This window comes from Cydia strobilella, chromosome Z (genome assembly GCF_947568885.1).
Source record: "Cydia strobilella chromosome Z, ilCydStro3.1, whole genome shotgun sequence".
Taxonomy (NCBI): Eukaryota; Metazoa; Arthropoda; class Insecta; order Lepidoptera; family Tortricidae; genus Cydia; species Cydia strobilella.
In genome coordinates this window covers 45294200-45315727 of record NC_086068.1, presented here as the reverse complement: position 1 = coordinate 45315727, position 21528 = coordinate 45294200, and the positions used below count along the sequence as shown (strand labels likewise).

General features: G+C 38.3%; 1 protein-coding gene across 3 annotated transcripts in view; it reads left to right on the top strand.

Annotated features, from left to right (window-relative positions):
* Nucleotides 1-3441: 3441 nt before the first annotated feature.
* Nucleotides 3442-21528, top strand: part of LOC134754812 (mediator of RNA polymerase II transcription subunit 14) — a 51514-nt gene continuing 33427 nt past the window's right edge. Inside the window, exons 1-10 of one of the 3 annotated variants that reach the window (XM_063691196.1) lie at nt 3442-3629; nt 3711-3871; nt 3954-4181; nt 8089-8293; nt 8755-8887; nt 9089-9323; nt 10527-10740; nt 11100-11317; nt 11631-11790; nt 12293-12430. In XM_063691196.1, coding sequence (XP_063547266.1) covers nt 3735-3871; nt 3954-4181; nt 8089-8293; nt 8755-8887; nt 9089-9323; nt 10527-10740; nt 11100-11317; nt 11631-11790; nt 12293-12430 — 1668 coding nt within the window. In that variant the 5' untranslated portion in view covers nt 3442-3629; nt 3711-3734. Of the gene's footprint in view, nt 3872-3953; nt 4182-4823; nt 4846-8088; nt 8294-8754; nt 8888-9088; nt 9324-10526; nt 10741-11099; nt 11318-11630; nt 11791-12292; nt 12431-21528 lie in introns of those variants that run through there. The other 2 variants (XM_063691197.1, XM_063691198.1) reach the window with 2 other exon arrangements.

Here is a 21528-nt window from a genome sequence, read left to right as displayed (position 1 = left end):
CAATCGACTAAATTTCACGATTAAATCTATATTAAAACTACGTAGTCGCCCGTTTTTGCATTTTTTATCTTGCAATATGTAACTACAAGTACGTATGTATGTAACATACGGAGGTACTTGTATGTTGTAACTATGTTAGTTTGGGTAGAATTTTGCGACTTATTTTGAAGCAGATATCTTCATCCGATTGAGCTAAAATTATGTATACACGTTTAATTTGAAATGCTTGAATGACAATGCAAATAATGCCATAATATTATTATAACGATATATTGGTAATAACGACAAATAGCGAAAAACTGCATTGTTTACAAATCGCAAACAATAAAGTAGGTTGGTGCATTATTAATACTTTGAATTATACGATACTGAGTAAATCTTAGACATAGAAACTATCAATATTTTGCCGTCTCTGACAATAGTAAAACTCTTTTTAGTGTCACGCGGTGACAAAACAATGGGATAACCCTACTTACCTGGCCTGGAAGTTGTTTGTTGCATTTTGGTGCAAGTGCCGACGCATCTTCTAAAAATAACACGTTCTATTGAATGACACATCTGCATGTTGTTTATTATCTACGCGGTATATTTTGTTTTCAACGTGTGGTCATTAAAAATATTTAAACCTCTTTGTAAAGAACTCTCAGCGTTAACTATGGTACATTTTCCTTGCGTCATTCTACATTCAAATATATCAATCAACATACATATTTTATTTATTACCGCTATTGCCAATATATTGGACCAGTAGCGAATTGGTCGATCAGCCGCTTGTTTCATATACAAAGTTTGATTTATTATAACTGTGTTTTTTAATGTTTTATCTTATCACATATACACATCTTACTGTATAAACAGCGTTGATTTTTTTGATACTTTTTGCTTTGAATGTTTCATTTTATTTATTTATTTTATTTTATTGATAAGAATGTTTACATGACATTACAGTTGAACCAATGCGTCACGAAACTTAAAACTAACAGCAATAATAATACATAAAACAGCAACAATTATAACAACAATAATATCACATAACATTAGTATAGACAGACAGACAAATTATGTTGGAACAGTTGAGCACCTAGCATCCATCGCCTCACAGAATCTCAGACATTCATTATACACTGCCGTCCATCGCCACGCAAATAGGTCGCACTCAGGCGTCGATGCCAGGAGCGCATTGAGCAGTGAAAGGGCGCGGGGCAGCGGCGAGTTCCTGCGCGATACGGTGCGCCCCGGCGGCACGGCCAATAGATCGCGTTGTCGTGGTCTAAGGGCCATTCTCGGGACGTCCGGGATAAACAGACGCACGAGACCAGAGACAATTTCGGGACAGTCCGACTCACCACGCAAGGCTCGGCATGCCGTGACTAGGAGTTGGTAATTCCGCCTGACCTCCAAGGAATTCATATACCTAAAAAGTTTGATTTATTATAACTGTGTTTTTTAATGTTTTATCTTATCACATATGAACATGTTATTGTATAAACAACGTTGATTTGTTGATAATTTTTGCTTTTAATTATTATTTTTACGATTGCAAGACTAACCTCATATAGTTTAACTAAATACATATCATGGTTGCTTTTATATTTAATATACAAAGTTTGATTTATATAATTGTGTTTTTAAGTGTTATTTTACTAATGCACAAAGTACTCAGTTCTTATTTACCCTTAGATAAGAGAAATTTAATCCAATTTCAGAGAGATGCACTACTTTAGTAGCAAAATAATAGTGAGAACAGATCTCACTCCTTAGAAACGGTCAAAATATCGTAAGTAATACATGACTATTTTATTTCTAAACATCCGTTAAGATGTCCTAATCAGTCTGTCAACATAGCCATACCGAGGTATTCTATTTAATTTGCTTCTAACATTAGTCGCGAGAAAATAGTCTAACTAATTAGTCGATTACAAAATTTAGTTGTCCGAAATCAATCGGCAACTAATTTAGTTGCAACTAAATTAGTTGCACTCTATACAACTAAGATTGATCAATCGTCGTTTTCAATCGTCAGTCGCAATTAATTCTTGTAATCTTAATCGTTAATCGATTACATTTTGCCCATCTCTGGTTGCGGCCTACCGCGTGCGCCCGTAAAGGATAGGCATAGATGACGTCATAAACGTACCATATTGGTAAAAAATACCCCAATATTTGATATCACGTTGGGGCGATTACCCTGGAGCCAAAGTTAGCTTGTTTGACAGTATTAAAAAATTGTTAAATAAAATGTCAATGGGCCGTTCTTTTTAGGCGTATGAACAATGAAATACCTCCTATAATTCGCGCAGGTGGTACTAAACTAAACATGTTTAGTAAATAAAACGTAAAATAAAATGTATTATGGGTTTTAATTTAAAGAAATCACAAATCGCAATCACACCAATTAATGTACACCACATTTAATCTTCACAACATTTGTTTATTTATTTTTTGGAATTAGAAATACGAAAAAACTTCGAGGTCAAAATTACCCATTAAATTATGATATTTTCATCTGGTATCCCTAACATGATTCTTATGCACATGGAGACTATATAACTTATGCAGCTAAATTAAGAAGAAGTTTAAAAATGGCTGACCTCAGACCTACCTACCTACGTAATTTGGGCGGATAATTTTACAAATAATGTTTTGTTAATTTGCGTAAATAATTGTGATATTTTTATTAAAATCGTTTGATTCTACATTGCTTTGAGTGTAACGTAATTTTACGATGTTATTCTCACATATTGCGTTAAGAGGAAGGTGTAAAATACCGTACTTACGTGTGAAAGGTTATGATCTCATATTTTTGCTCAGAGCGGCTATTACAGCCGATTACAGAACAATTCACCATTATTTTATCAAAGTTCAAGCATTCAAAACGCTAACCATCTCTATATTTCATAAGAGAAAGCACAATTTCATACAAAACAACAATAATTAAACAAGCAACGAACAAACATGACATGTCACGTACTTATTTGTTTGCCACAACCTCGGTTGTGGCAGCGGTGGAAAAGTGAAACTATGACGAGGACAAACAATAACAGCGCTTTCTCTGCTACTCCTACTGAAAGATACATAAGACCACATAAGACTATCCCGTTCGGTTCCTTCCCTATTCCCGTCCCAAGATTCATGGTTATATGCAACCTGTATGCAACCTTCTCAGTGTTGCATTCATGCCTTAAAATTGTGTCAATTTTATAGTGACATCCGGTGACGTAGTTTCCATAATCGGAAGTCTCCTTTACGCAATTTTTCTGTCTTTCTTCAAAATGCCCCCGTCATCTTTACTGGCGTTGACTATATTCCTAGTGTCCCCCCGTGGACTATGTCATGTATACCAACTACTTGTATATACTACTTGTATATGTCTATGGTCATGTATTATCTATGGCAGACAGATTGGTTAAAAAAATATATATTTGGATAATGGTTAGTGGCACTGGCAGGTGGCAGCGTCAGACTCGTCAGAGTATAATAATATATTATGTATAGCAGCGAGTCGTGTAGTGGCTGTGCTGGATTTTTTGATAAGAATATGTAGAGGTTTTAAACAAAAGTCGGGCTTTTAAAGTAGTAATGAATAAAATGAACGTTGTTACGTGTGTAATTAGTTTTTACTAGCATTTGTGTGTATTTGTTTTACGAATACGGTATTTTTATGTTCTAAGAAAATAGTAGTGTGGTATTATAACTTTGGTTCACAACAGGAGAATCAAACAAACTAAATTATCATGGTCCCCGTGGCTATTGAGGGATGTAATCAAGGCGCAGAAGGTGGTGGAGCTAGAGGAGGCTCCATATCATTGGCTTTATTAATAGATTTCATAGTACAAAGAACTTATGATGAACTCACTGTTCTGGCTGAATTGTAAGTTGTTTTTTTGTTTAATACTTGTTCGTTAAGAGACGCAACTGTGGTTTACGTTACGTGTGTTTCCTTCTGTTTTTAGGTTGCCCCGGAAGACGGACATGGAGCGCAAGATCGAAATTTATAAATTTAGTGGGCGGACAAGACAGTTGTTTGTGCGGTTAGTGGGCGTTGTTAAATGGGGTAGCAGTGCAACAAAAGTTGACCGGGCGGCTCATATTATGGCCTTCCTCCACAAACAGAGCCTGCTCTTTGTAGACACGGCTGATGTTCTTGCACGAGTTGCAAGGGAGACTCTGGTCCATGCAAGGTAAACATTATTATATCTTATCCTTTAAATCACATTTCAAGGTAGACTGGTCCATGCACGGTAAACATTATTATATCTCATCCTTTAATCACATTTTAAGGGAGACTCTGGTCCATGCACGGTAAACATTATTATATCTCATCCTTTAATCACATTTCAAGGGAGACTGGTCCATGCACGGTAAACATTATTATATCTCATCCTTTAATCACATTTCAAGGGAGACTGGTCCATGCACGGTAAACATTATTATATCTCATCCTTTAATCACATTTCAAGGGAGACTCTGGTCTATGCACGGTAAACATTATTATATCTCATCCTTTAATCACATTTCAAGGGAGACTCTGGTCCATGCAAGGTAAACATTATTATATCTCATCCTTTAATCACATTTCAAGGGAGACTGGTCCATGCACGGTAAACATTATTATATCTCCTCCTTTAATCACATTTCAAGGGAGACTCTGGTCCATGCATGGTAAACATTATTATATCTCATCCTTTAATCACATTTCAAGGGAGACTCTGGTCCATGCACGGTAAACATTATTATTTCTCATCCTTTAATCACATTTCAAGGGAGACTCTGGTCCATGCAAGGTAAACATTATTATATCTCATCCTTTAATCACATTTCAAGGGAGACTCTGGTCCATGCACGGTAAACATTATTATTTCTCATCCTTTAATCACATTTCAAGGGAGACTCTGGTCCATGCAAGGTAAACATTATTATATCTCATCCTTTAATCACATTTCAAGGGCGACTCTGGTCAATGCATGGTAAACATTATAAATCATCCTTTAATCACATTTCAAGGGAGACTGTTCCATGCACGGTAAACATTATTATATTAAATCTCATCCTTTAATCACATTTCAAGGAGACTCTGGTCCATGCAAGGTAAACATTATTATATCTCATCCTTTAATCACATTTCTAGGGAGACTCTGGTCCATGCACAGTAAACATTATTATATCTCATCCTTTAATCACATTTCAAGGGAGACTCTGGTCCATGCACAGTAAACATTATTATATCTCATCCTTTAATCACATTCCAAGGGAGACTGGTCCATGAACGGTAAACATTATTATATCTCATCCTTTAATCACATTTCAAATACCTACTAACTGTATTAAGTAAAATTATTTTTACTTAAATATTTAAAGGAATAATTATAACCACTGAAATGACAGTATTTTAATTCAATTCATAAATTGTTACTCATTGGAGTATGTAAACATACCATTCATGCTCTCATGAATTGTTTACAGTGATGTACCAACTATTGATGTGGCCGACTAGCCAACTGATAGACGCTCGGGCCAAATCTTTAAATCATTGTTTCTCTTTTAAGTTTACGTTTGAATGGTCACAGTTTTGTCTAAATTCTGATGCATTTGAAAATTAATTGCTTTGCTCCTTGCGTCGCTTTAGCATTTCGCGCACAATTTTTGTACATTTGATTTAATATTTTAAGCAACTAAATGACAATTTAATAATGGCAAGATGCATATGTAACATGATATTTATGGCAACAAATATCTGAATATTCCGAATAATGTAATAAAAATCAAAAACAAACTCCATACGTGAAACTAATTGCTATTTGTGTATTTTGAGCAAAATAGGCTTTCCTTAAGGAACCCCCGTTTTGTAAGTTTGTAAGGTTGCCATCATAGTAGGTTCTAGCAATTCAATTAAAGACGCCTCAAATAGAAATAAATAAATAATTAAAATAAATAAATATTATAGGACATTCTTACACAGATATGAAGAAATAAAAATAAAATTTACCTTGGTACTGTAATACTATTAATATTGTACAACTATATAATATTGTATGGACTGCATACATAGTTAGTTTGCCCTAGCTTGACATCTCTTATTTTGTGTGTTACATTGTTCATTTATTCGTTATTTATATATTTTTTCTGTTCGGCGATCGCGGACTTGTTTACTTGGCGATTTTTTACTGCCGCTATGTGTTCTTTCACTCGCTCTTGCACACTTCGTTTGGTTTGACCAATGTACACACTTCCGCAACTACATTCTATTTTGTTAACACCCGGATTTTGGTACGGAATGACATCTTTTGGACTGCGTAAAAGATCTGCTACTTTGAATAACGGCTTGTATACAGCCTTGATGGAGAACTTCTTAAGTACTGCTCCTACTTTGTCCGTTATCCCTTTCACATATGGTAAGAAAGCTGGTTTTCTGTTGACCTCTGGATGTCTTTCCGTTCTCTTCGGCTTGCGTTTCATCCCCCCTCGGTATCCATTCTTTTCCAGTACAGCTTTGACATGCGCTAATTCACCGTCCAGGTGCTCAGGGTCACATAAGTCATGTGCCCTGTTCACCAAGGACGTGATCACGGATTGTAGGTGCCTTGGGTGATGATGAGAGGATGCCTGTAAGTATCTGTCGGTATGTGTAGGTTTTCTGTATACAGAGTGTGCCAAGGTGCCGTCCGATCTCACCATCAGTTTGACATCCAGAAAAGGTAAGGATCTGTCACATTCTATTTCATGTGTGAATTTCACTCTTGAGTGGATGGAGTTTAGATGCTCGGTGTAACTTTTGACGGTATCGTTATTCCCCTTAAAAATGCAGAAAATATCGTCCACGTACCTCTTCCACATTGCAATGACGTTAGGTCCCGACTCCAGTGCTAACTCCTCAAAATGCTCCATCCAGATGTTAGCGATTACTGGAGCAACCGGACTACCCATTGCTACTCCATCCACCTGGAGGAAATACTGGCCTTGATATATGAAATAGTTTCCCTCCAAGCAGTGTTCCAGTAAAGTGATATACTTTTCCGATAGACAGACATTCTGTTAATGGAACGTTGGTGAACAAAGATTCCACATCAAAACTCACCATAATCTCATCTGGTTCCAGTCTTATACCCTTGACAATATCAATGAAATGGCGAGAATCTTTTACAAAGGACGAGGTCTTTCCAACTAGTCCCTGGAGCACGCTTGCTGCATGTTTTGCGTGATCATAGGATGGCGAATTTATCTGACTAACAATTGATCGCAATGGCACATTAGACTTATGTACCTTTGGCAATTCGTAGTAGGCTTTCCTTCCAGTCTTCTGGCACTTTTTTGGTTTCCCATATCGCTGAGACGGTAGTACTATTAGTTATTCTGTGGCCAAGGGATGCATTATATCGGCCACAACTTCCGCGTTTGCTTTCAAAGCTTCCACTGTGCTTTACCACTTCTGAGCGCTCTTATCGCCCTCGATATCTCAGCTTTACATGGAGTCTCGACACTAATGTCCAGAGCGGCCGTTAATTCCTCCTCAGCTGCGTACTCGTTGTCTCCTACTGCGGCATGGAAAACTTCGGCGAAGTATCATGCCATCTGCGCATTTGGTCTTCCTGTGTGGTAAGAAGCATTCCCGCTTTGTCCTCTATGGGTCGGCTTGATGGTGGCTTGTTGCATAGCTCCTTACCAGCACGGTAAAGCTCCCTCATGTTTCCCGTGATAGCCAATAAAATTGTGGTGTTAATTTATGTACAGTACAGGTTTCTCTATGTTTACACAATGATTACTTCCCTGTTATTGATCACATGTGGGTCTGATTTTCTCGTATCATACCATAGAAAAAAAAGTAAGCATAGAGTGCACACTCCATATATCAGTTTCCTTTCTTAATTATAAGTTGTATGGGAGGTATGGTAAAACATATTAATAATAAGTTCAAAACTCGCATAAAACTTAATACTTAATGAGCTCAAATCTTATTACAAATAAGTTTTTGTAAAGCTCGTTTAGTTATAAATGGTTTTTTATCTATGTATGTCGTGAGAACTCTTAAGCTTTCTTACCGAGAGTAATATATTATGGTAAATAAAAGTTGATTTACGCATTTGAACCCAGGCTGCCGTCATTCCATATGGCGGCGGCGGTGGAGGTGCTGACTATCGGCACGTACAGCCGGCTGCCGGCCGTCATCCGCGAGCGGCTCGTCCCACCGCCCGCGCTCACGCCCGCCGAGCGCCGGTCCACGCTGAGGGCGCTCGCTCACGTTGTACGTCAGAGGCTCACTACCGCTTCTCTACCCAGTGATGTGAGGAATCTAAAGGTATTCCATTAATTATTATTTACCTATCTAGGCAATTCGCTTTGATGGATAAAAAAAGCTCCATAAAATGTAACCTTTCACCACTATTTCTTGTATGTTATCATCATTATGTGTAAAAATCTAGAAAACCGGCCAAGTGCGAGTCGGACTCGCCCACCGAGGGTTTCGTACTTTTTAGTATTTGTTGTTATAGCGGCAACAGAAATACATCATGTGTGAAAATTTCAACTGTAGCTATCACGGTTCATGAGATACAGCCTGCTGACAGACAGACGGACAGCGGGGTCTTAGTAATAGGGTCCCGCTTTTACCCTTTGGGTACGGAAACCTAAAAAAGCAATTGTTGAATTTTAGTTGCATATTAAACCATAATGAAATTCAAGGCAACACAGCTGATGATTTTGCAAAAACTGGTTGTCAATATTTATTATTCAGGGCTTAACATCTTACTTTCGTTTTAGGTGGAAAATGGTCGGGCTACATTCACAGTTGGCCAAGAATTTAGTGTTTCTCTGACAGTAATGGGTGATGCACCTAATCTCCCATGGCGTTTGCTAGATATAGCTATTCTCATTCAGGACAACGAGACTGGTGGTATGTTACTGAGTTTCCGTTTAGCTATTTGTATTAAATTAAGGCTGCTGCTTTTACACTAAATTTTTTCAATTCATATTGTTTATTGCTTATAGCACTGATAGAATTGGGCTTAATAGCCTAGCTTTCCTTGAGGTGGGAAAGCAGCCAAAATATAGGACGCGTTGTACTAAAACCCATTTTCATTTGTTTGTCATACAGAAGGCAAAGCGCTGGTCCACTCGTCCCAGCTGGCCTGGTTGCGCGGCGTCGCGCAGGCGCGGCTCGCCGCGGCCGGTCTTAGCGGAGCTCTCACCGCACTGAGATATTTCTGCCGCTCTCTATCACTGGAACTCCTGTACACACAGACACTCAGACTATGTCGCGACAGGCTATCGAAGCATCTGCAAGTTGATAGATATACTCCAGGACAGAAACTACAGATTTCGTATTGGAAGTAAGTGAATATTTAAACAATTTTATATTAGGTATACATATATATTGTTTAGTTTTAATGGTCAAATCAATGGCTTATAGCCTAGGTGACAATCGTTGATAGAGAAGGTAACGTGTCGATGCGATGTACATCTGTCATCTGGGCTAGTATAGGCTCCCAGTCTACAAGTCCATATTTTGAATGTTGCTGCTAGGTTCATTTCCATCACAGACGATGTAACTCGATCCGTATAAGATGAATAAAGTCTAAGGAAAATAGTGCCTCGAAAATTAAGAAAAATTGCTTCTCGGACAGAAGGCGCCTACACCTTTGGCCTATTCTCGGCTAGATGGCGTTGAGGGTTTCGTTTGTTATTTGTCGTGTGTGTCAGAACATGGGTCAAAATCATATAAAAAGAATAAATACAAGTAAAAAAATCTATGGTTGCTTTAGTATATCTAGTTTAGAGTAAGAGTAATTTGTGTAACGTTTTATTGTTGTTTTGTATAATAATGTACCATAAATAAATGAACAATGTCACACCATAAATTAAAATAGTACATTACGATACAAGTGCGAAAAATAGGAAATTCGCACATGTATCGTACAACGTTTTACAGTACATATGGCCCTTTGAATTTTTGGCATAGTTGCGTAATATGCTAATTATCGCACGAGTGCGGTAAAGTAGCTCCATATGTACTGTAAAATCATATATATATATATATATATATATATAATTTTTTTGGTATTTTTATACCTACATTTTAATTACTACACAATTTACTATGACATTAACCCTCTACCCTATACACGGTGGCTAAAAAATAAGTGCATTCCCGTTGCTAGGGAGATTTTGGGATTATAATGAGCAACTTTTACTATGGGACCCCAAAATCGCGAAAAAAAATTTGGCTGTTGCATACATATTGGCTGGTCCATTTTCTATGGGAGGATAAATATTTTTTTCGCGATTTTGTGGTTGGTCTCATAGTAAAAGTTGCTCAGTATAATCCCAAAACCTCTATGGCAACGGGAAAGCAGTTATTTTTGAAGCCACCCTGTATATCATCTTTGTTCTCCATCCATCCATAAACGACTGTTGTTATGTGTTTGGGCTGTGGTTTTGGGGCCTTCTCCACGGTGTATTATTGCACACACACATGCGTACGTACACGGTAGCGATTTGGAATAAAGCTCGTTAATAGGAACCCGTGTTGGCAGAGAGCTGGGCTGCGAGCTGGGGTACCGACTGATCGTGGGCGCGGAGGGCGAATCGCTGTGCGTGTGGCACGTGCCGGCGCTGGCGGGCAGCGAGCGCGTGGCGGCCGCACTCACGCCGCACGCGCCCTCCATGGAGCGCCTGCTCGCGCACACCGTGCACGTGCGCTCCAGGCAGAGGCTGAACGATCTCAAAGTGCTGCTCAATGACCTAGGGGTAATATTCCTTCGTTTAACAAAGTCTTTGGTGCTAGCTCGATAAGTGACCTTAGGGAGAATTATTGATTAAAGACGCCCTTGTTCAAAAGAGGTCATCAATGCTCTCGTCGAATACAGTGATGGAGCGCTTACTGGCGCACACAGGCTTATCCAACTTAAAATGTTACTTCACAACATCCAAGTGGCTACTGCTTCAATCATTAATAATAATGTATCTTTTCTTTCTATTCATAAACCAAGTCGGCCAAAAAACCAATTGCAAGGTTTAAATTATTAATTGCAAAGCAAAGCATCATACATGTTTAGCTAGTATGTAACAGAAAAGCTCTTGAAATGATTCATGTAAATTTAATACAGGTTGAGTGCACCGTGGGCGGCTGGCCGTGCGTACTGGCGTGCTCGGTGCTGTGGCCATGCCTGCGCGCCGAGCAGCTGCTGGTGTCGGTGGGCGCGCACGGGGGCCGGCTGCGCGCGCGCGTGCCCGCTTACCCCGCCACGCCCAGGATGCCAGAGCTGGCTGCCGCGCTCGCCACCACTAACTTGCCTCAGATCAAGGCCATGCTTACGCAACTAAGGTACATTTTCGTCGAACCTTGAATAACTCGATGACCCAAAAATACACTAGAATCATACATAGCAAAACAATAGAACTCTCTACAAAATTTCAAAACTTTATGCTACTGTATTTTTAATTAGTAAGATTAGCCTAGCTATACTTTGCGTAATTGTTGTAAAACAATTGCAGTATTATAGTAAACTAGTTGAATGTACACTTCCCAATCATACTGCTATTTCATAGCGCCTACCTGTGTTCAAGTGATCCCCATCACCTTATCAGTGTTCTAAGGTTCACTATTAGCTATACGAGTATGTATAATTGTTGTGCAGGTTTTGGCTCGTGGCGCGGCGCTGCGAGAAGACGCTGCAGCACCTCCCGGCGAGCGTGTGCGAGCACCTGCCCTTCCTGCACGGGCCCGACCATCCGCTCAGCAAGTTGTCCGCGGACAGACTCTATATCACGTTGCATCGGCACACGGATCACATACTTGTAAGTTATCTACCGTGACTTCTTCATATAATAAGGCAATTCATTTTTAGTATATCATAGCCAGAGAGGGGCTTTCGGGTACCCCATTACTTCCACCACTAAGAAACCCACATCAAACTAGCTAGACTATAATTATTACCTACATTACCTTCCGGCTTCCTAACGGTTCGTCGTGAGTTTGTACTCCTCGTACCAATAAGCTACGCAGAACTCTAGGTTTCGAAGGTCATATGCAAACTGCGTTCGAAAACTATGGTTTGCGCCAATTATTGGGATTGCTAAAACGGACCCCTACTTAAGTAAGATTAAACCGCTAAAACTCAAAGATAAAAAAAAATTAAGAATTGAACGCGTAAAACGATGTTTGTTATGGGAATCAAGTAAGAGGTGTTGTTAATAATAGCTGTTATAGGCGTTGTCTGACTCGTCTGTCATCTACTCGTAATAATCCCGAACATTTGAGGGTGTAGGTAGTAAAGTAATTCTGTTTGTATGTATTTAGATAGTAGAGATGAAGGAGGTGGCGGCGGGCAGCAGCGCGACGACCAGCAACAGCGCGAACAGCGGCAGCGCCTGCACGGTGGGCCTCTCCTTCCACCTGGCCGGCGCGCGCCGCTGCACGCCCGATGAGTGCGAGGAGGTACCTACTTTTATTATTCTTGACAATGTTAACTATAGTATTCCACCTTAAATCATACAGTTGATACTCCATATCATATTTGATCATTGCTACACAGATATACAGTCAGCAATACTATTCGTTTAGCACCTTTGCATACTAACCTTACAGGTTACAGGGATCACTTTTCTCTGCAGCTGACTGTACATCTAATATTTTATTGACTATTATATATTTTTCAAGTTTAGTAATATTCAAACGTTTCTGACTGAGAGGCACCCAAAAAAAACGAGTCCTGGAAGGAATAGGCATTCGGGTAAAAAAAAGGCCTCAAGTTACAGTCAGCGTCAAATAGATAGTTACGGTCAAAGTCGCCAAATGTATTGGGACATATCTTTATTTCTGTAGTAACAAAGATGTGTTGCGATGTATTTGGCTACTTTGGCATGCAGTCACCATAGATGCTGACTGTATTAATAGACATGCATACCGAAGCACGACCTTGTGCGGTTCGAGGCATATCCGAACATGGTATAGTATCTCTGAAGAGGAGTAATGTAATGCTGATAATAATGCCATCTCTGGGTTATGCTGGACATATTCCTCAGCCGTGGTGCCCTGCTGAGCTAAAAAGCGGTATCTCAATTGAAGATTGCATGCAAATAAGTACCTTAAATTTGAATCATAACGTTCCATTTCCAGTTCATTCGTTTTTGAGATACCGCCTTTTAGCATAATGGTTGGAGAGCCGGCAGTAAGGATTCGAACCAACGTGATACCGCGATGAGATGCACAATGGTTTCCCATAAAAGTGATGCTAAGTCCGAATTTGATAGTCTGCCATGGCGGAACTAACCGAAAGTACAAAAAAAGTAGCCACTTCCGGTGCGAAAAAGGGGGGGGGTCATTTAACCCATCTGATACCGCAATAATAGCTATGGCATCAGTTAGAAATTTACTGGTAGATACAGAAAAGCGAAATCTGCCAGTATGATTCCTGCCGGAAGTGCTTGGCATACGCTCTCAAAGGTGACCATCGGGACCCCTAAATTAACCCATCTGATACCAGCATGAAACCAATTCCAGTCGGTAGATATGAACCTTCTCTTCAGGAATATATAAGTCTGCCAGGGCGTTTTCAGCCGAAACACCTTGACATACGAGATTTTGTGGCGCAACATCCGTGGTACCCGTATTTTGGAATTGTACATATTACGGACATTTCAAATACTGCAGGCTTATTAATTTATTACTCTATGCTTATATTTGTATATTATTACGTTATTAATAACATATATTTATAATAAATTAAGTTAAAATAAATTAAACAATGTGATTAATATGATTAATAGTCATTGAATTAGCTATATGAATCGTTTGTCTTTGTCTGTCATTTTGACTTATGTATTTGTAAGAAAAGGATAAAACATAATTTAACTAATTCAGGCTCGTAAAGTTTTACGAATAAGGGGGTATTAGTATTCATAGCTAAATCAGGCTTGTAATGCGACATAAAATGATTTTTGGTGGTTTCTTTTACGCTTGAGGCGTTTTTTTTCACTTATTTGGTGTATCTAATCACTATCTTATGTAGGGGAGAGAGGGGCAAGACGAGTAAGACGGGGTAGCGGCTTTATATGGCGACACGACTGACCAACCATCAGAATCCCTTTAGTGCATGACGATGCGTCGCCATCATGGCAATCAGTTCGCACAGTGACCGGCTAGACAAATGGTGTCGTTAATTATTTATTTGCAAAAAAACTGTTTTTGCCATATTCCTTGTCATTTCTAGGGTTCCCCAACCAAAGGGTAAAAACGGGACCCTATAACTAAGACTCCGCTGTCTGTCTGTCTGTCCGTCTGTCACCAGCCTGTATCTCATCAACCGTGATAGCTAGACAGATGAAATTTTCACAGATGATGTATTTCTGTTGCCGCTATAACAACAAACTATAACTAATTGTTTATAACACCTGTATTCATTACCTGTAATGCACAATTGATGAATAAATGATTCTAAATGATTCTAAAAACATAATAAAATAAATATTTAAGTGGGGGTTCTCATACAACAAACATGACTTTTTTGCCGTTTTTTGCGTAATGATATTATGGTACGGAACCTTACCTGCGCGAGTCCGACTCGCACTTGGCCGGTTTTTGTGTTATTTGGTTTCAAAAAACTTTCGAATTTCATTAGGCACATGGGGCAAGATGGGGTACATCTTGACGGCCGTAGTTTTAAAGTGATAAACTGATGAAGAATTGCGGATTTGAATTTATTTATTCTTCTCTTGTAGAACGGTGAAAAAGTATAAAAGAAAGTCAAATAGAGGAGAGTGGTTAGAGGCCAAGAAAAAAGCGGTGGATGCTGTTATAAAGGGAAGATGGGGTACATGTTAGCTGTAAACACATTTTCTGTCCCTCAGACGACTTAAGAAATAAAAGTAAAACAGTTCGTGAGAAGTTATCAGACGATGGACCCAATAGCCAAAAATTGAAGTTTTGTTTAGGCCCTAAATATAATATTTCTATGAATCATTCTTATCTTGTCCCGTAGGGGTTCCCCATCTTACCATACCTGGGGGGCAAGATGGAGAGAAGGAACGTTTGGCCATTTTAAATTATTTTTAATTTAATTATCTAACTAGAGAGTTCCTAGTAAGTGTTGATTATGAAAGACTGATTACCAAAGATAAAAAGAAAAATAACAAAAACTTAAAAAGAATAGCATTTTCAGTTTTATTGGACTTGAAACATTAAGTATCCCGTCATGCCCACCTCTCCCCTACGTTTCTTGACGTTGACGCAAAAATGACGTAGTTTAACATTCAGGGTGTTGTTTTATAACACTACAAATTGAGATAACTAATCTATTGACGACCGGTCTGGCCTACTTACTGCCTGCAAAGCCGATGGTCTTGGGTTCGAATTCCGATAAGGGCATATATTTGTGTGATGAAAACATACATTTATTCCTGAGTCATGGTTGTTATGGGTATTTAAGTATATATTTATCTATATAAGTATGTATGTATATCCTCGCCTAGTACTCATAATACTTCCAATATTTATAAATAACAACAGAAATACATCATCTGTGAAAATTTCAACTGTCTAGCTATCACGGTTCATGAGATACAGCCTGGTGACAGACGGACAGACGGACAGCGGAGTCTTAGTAATAGGGTCCCGTTTTTACCCTTTGGGTACGGAACCCTAAAAATGATGTAAAATGTTCATATTTGGATTATTGGTATAAATCGCCCTTGACGTTGAAAATCCTGTTTTTTCACACCCGTTTACAATAAGTATGTAATAATAATAATTTTGTTCATTTTCGCAAAGATAGATATAACTCCGTAAGTTATATCTATCTTTGATTTTGGTAACTAAAGGATATAGTAATTTGAAATTATTTTATTATTTATATATAAGGTGCTAACAAATTAGCTACAGAAATTTTACGACATTTTACTTTACACTAGAACAATTAACTTTTAATAGAAATTAAGAAAATTTCTCATAATTTTTATTTTATTTACCAAACAAAATAAATAAACTATAATTCTATCTAAAAAATAATCATCATGTATTTAACTGCTTGTGTGTCTTAAATGTCATTGTCAACGTGTCATTTAATTTATCAACGTGAAGTGGCCAGTTAAGTTTTATATTTAAGAGGTTTTAGAATCTGTTCAATGAGGTCTCATTTAATTATCTCATAAACAGAGTTTTTTTTACAAAGCAAATTTGTTTTCCAATTTTCTCAAAATAACATCATAAAACCTATAATGTTTAATACTTACATATACTTCAGGAGCCGAGTACTATCAACTGTAAAGATATCGGTAGCTAATTTGTTAGCACCTTTATAAGGCAAACAAAGAAGTACAAAGCCGTAAGCAGGTATTAAATTAATGCCCAAATTATATTGTGTATATTAATAAATTTGAAATATATGTTATTAATGACATAAAAATATACAAATATAAGCATTAGGTAATAAATCATAAGCCTGCAATAATTAAAATGTCTGTAATCTGTACAATTCCAAAATACGGGTTCCACGGATGTTGCTTACATAATCCCGTATGTCAAGGTGTTTCGGCAGAAAACGCCCTGGCAGACTTATATATTCCTGAAGAGAAGGTTCATATCTACCGACTGGAATTGGTTTCATGCTGGTATCAGATGGGTTAATTTAGGGGTCCCGATGGTCACCTTTGAGAGCGTATGCCAAGCACTTCCGGCAGGAATCATACTGGCAGATTTCGCTTTTCTGTATCTACCAGTAAATTTCTAACTGATGCCATAGCTATTATTGCGGTATCAGATGGGTTAAATGACCCCCCCTTTTTCGCACCGGAAGTGGCTACTTTTTTTGTACTTTCGGTTAGTTCCGCCGTGGCAGACTATCAAATTCGGACTTAGCATCACTTTTATGGGAAACCATTGTGCATCTCATCGCGGTATCACGTTGGTTCGAAACTTTACTGCCGGCTCTTCTACCATAAGGAGGGCTGAGTGTGGCTAGATATCATTCTTTTGTGTAGATAGTAGAAAACAAAACATACCAAAACAAATATTTAAGCAGGTAACTTAGTCGTATTTAATTAAATCTAGAAGAATATATTTTAATAAAAAATGTTTTGATAGTGTTACTAACCTTACGTTACAAATGAACTAGGAACAAATTAAATTTGAAACGTAAAAGTAGTTTTTTTAATATGTAGTGCAAACACCGTACAATGACAGACTGACGTATTTTGACCACAGACCTAAAATTTATGCTTACGCATAAAGACAGCTGAAGTGTGGGAAAGGGAAGCCATCACGTATATGAATATCCCATGAGTGCGAAAGAGTCAGACTACAAATGAGAAAAAGTAACCATTTTTGAGTGACAGGCGGCCCAACTCGACCGGGAGCGCTTTGCCGTATTTTTTAATCTTGAAAATAAAAAGAAATCAGGAAGAAAACGTACAATAAAGTAATGTAGTGAAGATGGTGTCGTGTAGTGTGCCGGATTGTAGTATCACAGGGCGAAATAACCCAGGCAAACATTCATTTCACAGGTAATTATGATATTCCGAGCGAAGTTTTCTTAACGATATTTTGTCAAATTAATAGCATAAAAAGTGTAAAAAGCCGGTTTATACAATTTATTATAAGTTTTTCTTCAGTTGTGTGCTAATGTTTTATCATATTAAGGCGCCCACTGAGTATCAGTCCGCCGGACGATATAGGCCTGTCAGTTAGAACAAAAATTTGACAGCTCAGAACAACTGACAGGCCGATATCGTCCGGCGGACTGATAGTCTGTGGGCCCCTTTAGTCAATAATTTGGAATATTTTGTGTAAAAACTTAAACTGTTACTATACGCTAGGGCTTGACAAAATGTTCATATGACTGTATCGATAACTTGTCGGTATAATAGGTACAATATATATTTAACTATTTTTTCACATCATTAAGATATTAGCCTTTATAACCGAGTTAAAATAATAACGACTTTTTTGAAGGTGCACATGTTTAGCGGTAAATTTAAACTTCACTTTCCAACACAGTAGGTACTTACTTACATTTTAGCCACTTTTCCTCGACTTTGCCGCCAACACAAGGAAACACAAGACAGCGTATACTTGCACACAGCGTATACACACCCAATCCAACTTGTCAGTAGAAAAAGGCGCGAAACCAGGGGTGCGAAACTCCTAGCTTCGGGAAAACTCGGCTCTGTTCGGCTCAGCATTGCTCCGAGCAATTATTAGGGTTGGCACAACTTGACGTCCCTTTGCGTGCACGGTCGTGCACACAGTGGTCACAGATAAGATAATGATCTGAATTTTGACAACCCTAAATAGCCGAAAGGGATAGTGCCATATATTAGAAAGGGACATCGTGATTCGACCCTGAACCGCTGTCAAACTTCAGTTTTGTAGGAGGTTTCCTTTCTGTACGGTAGCACTATTATTTATTCTGTGGCGAAATTAATATTTTCTGTGGTAAGTCAACTCTTTGCGCCTACTGTTAGCATGTGTTTGTGTTAACGACGTTGCACCACACACACGCATACGACGAGAAACCTGCTTTAAAGCTGTAACGGTGCGGTGCGGTAGTATGTTACGACTATTATCAACGCTTGCTTGCTTTTTTTTCATTACACTACTTATCTTATACGGAGTTACATAATATATCTTTTCACATCACCAATTCAAAATAGTAGATTGTGTCACAAGGGAGCAAAATTACATTTACGGCGACGGCGTAAATTTAATCCTGAACGAAGCGAAGGATTCTATAATAGAATCCCAAGAGTAACGAGGGATTCTAAAGTAGAATCCTGAGCATAGTGAGGGATTCAAGTGTGTTACGTCCAAGATGGAAATAATTTTGCTACCATGTGACACATACTGCTTTTCACATCACCTATGAGGTAATTATGATTTTTAAAAATATTATTTAAGCTAAAAAAATAATGTACAAAAAATGTAAAAATAGTGTCCTAGAACAGAAAAGTGTTACTTTGATCCCTGCTAGGAAGCAGGGAAGAAAAGTGCCACTTTGATCCCTCCTAGCAGGGAAGAAAAACCCCTTTTTCGAATTGGTGATGTGAAAAAGGGGTTTTCATCAAAGTAACACTTTTCTGTTCTAGGACACTATTTAAAAAAAAAATTGCACATTATTATTTTAGCTTAAATAATACTTTTAAACGTCATAATTACCTCATAGGTGATGTGAAAAGCAGTATGTGTCACATGGTAGCAAAATTATTTCCATCGGGCGTAACACACTTGAATCCCTCACTACGCTCAGGATTCTACTTTAGAATCCCTCGTTACTCTCGGGATTCTATTATAGAAATCTTCGCTTCGTTTAGGATTCAATTCATTCATTTTATTTTAATAAGAAACATTGAAAGAGTAGTCGATAAAGCAGTCAAACACCGATAGATTATTAATATGTTGTAACTTGATATCACTGGTTTTGATCTCACATAGACAATTTACGCACACACTTGCATTTCATTTTTGGTCGCACTTTTAAAGCCTGACAGTTGTTCTTTGTCATCCTAGTTCTGTGATTTTGACGAATTAAAAAACCAAATGACGTTTGGTTTGACGGGAAATTTTGAAATTATTTCTAAGTTGATTTTTAATATAAATTCCGTTTAAACATATTTTTGGTCAGATTTACGTTAAGATATTAACAAACAGCGTTTCTTTATATCACAACCAACCTTGTAAGTTGTGTTGAGTTGTGCTCTTACTCATTCAACCAAACCAACGCAGGCAAGATGAAAAGCAATGGCGGCCGGGCCGCGCCGAATCTATGTACCTTCTTGTATGTACATCGGTATATATAGTTTTATTGTTTTTCTTTATTTTGCACCACCCGATAACTACCGCTTCGTTCGCCATCTCTCTATCTGAAGGTTGTCTGGAAGAGATCGCTGTTTAGCGATAAGTCCGCCTATTGTTACCTACCAATTTATATCTTTTCTCAATGTCTGTATCTTTTTTCATGTAGTGTGCACAATAAAGCATTTTATTATTATTATTATTTGTATCTCCTTGGATATCACGGGCCTATAAATCAGAATCAGAATCAGAATGCTTTATTTGTAAAACATAAGTATACATGGGTCTTAGGTGTAGGTATACATTGAGCACTAAGTTTTGCCGGTTGGCATACAAATGTCAAAGAGAGCGAGAATCTAATTAATATTGAAATGCGCAAAATGTTATCTTATAAAATAAATAAATTACAATTAAAATTAGCATTAAATTACATTTAAAATTAAAATACAATTTTATTAATATACAGTTCGAACACAATTAAAATAAATTACAATTAAAATTAGCATTAAATTACATTTAAAATTAAAATACAATTTTATTAGTATACAGTTCGAACACAATTAAAATATCATATAAATAACATAATCAGTCATGGTTATAAATGTTATAATTAATGTTTATGTCATATGTCGTAGTCATCTAGGTATTCTTTTATGGAGTAATATGCTTTATTTACTAGGAAAATGAAAAGTTCTTTTTTAAATATATGTACGTCCTGTAGTTTCCGTATGCTTTCTGGTAAATTATTATAAATTCGAGGTTCCATACCGAATATACTTTTATATCCCTATAAATCCCGGTCTTTTGATAGGCTTGCGTGGGGATATAGATCCAACACGTAGAGGCCCCTTGGAGAGCTTTAATGTCATGTAGAACGCCTGCTGGAACCCGTTCACAGGCGCAACAATAGACACCCATGAACCGGTCGCAGCAGGCATTGGGACTATTGCAGAAAAAGTGAACAGTATATCGGTCTATGGATTGAAGTTTGGGTGGACAATGCGACTGGGCTATTGTAAAGAACTCCGGACACCTGCCATAACAATGTTAAAACACGTTATCGAGGCAGGTGGTGAGTTGCCGCTGACTAGATGGGCCCCTGAAACTGCCGTCGTGAAGACGACCAGGAGCAACACCGGTGTGAGCGGCTCAGGGGTGTCGAGAGGTGTGCGCCGCTTTCTACCCAGTGGCTGTTAGCAGCCACTGTGCCAACTCGCGTCTTATGCATCTTTCACTTCCACCCCTGGAGCATATAGCTCTTACGACTCCCCTCTGGACGGCCAATGAAGGCAAGCCAGAGCTGAGAGTCCTGCGGGTCCCCTTGGGGTCCACTCCGACCGACGAAGACACGCTGGAGACGGAGACCCTGACCGACTCTCTGGAGCACTCGGGTCCGTGGGGTCGTCACTCCCCAACAGCTCGCCACAAGCTGCCCTGCGGGCTTATTATTATTATAAGGGCAAGGTAAGTAAATTTTCGAGTATATAATATATATACACCTCCTGTACATTTATTTATTATTTCATCTTTATCAAAAGCTTTGATAGAGGCTTCGGGCAAAGCATATTTATGAAATGTTGGCGACGGAACATGGAACATTGTAACATTTCAAATAACAGCCGTTGAACTAGCACCATTCTTAGTGCCCGTAAGGCCCGTCATACACGTTGCTCTGATTATCATAATTAAGATACTATTTTCCGTGCCTGATAAATCAACTACAACCTGCCAAAATTAGAAAGAGCTACATC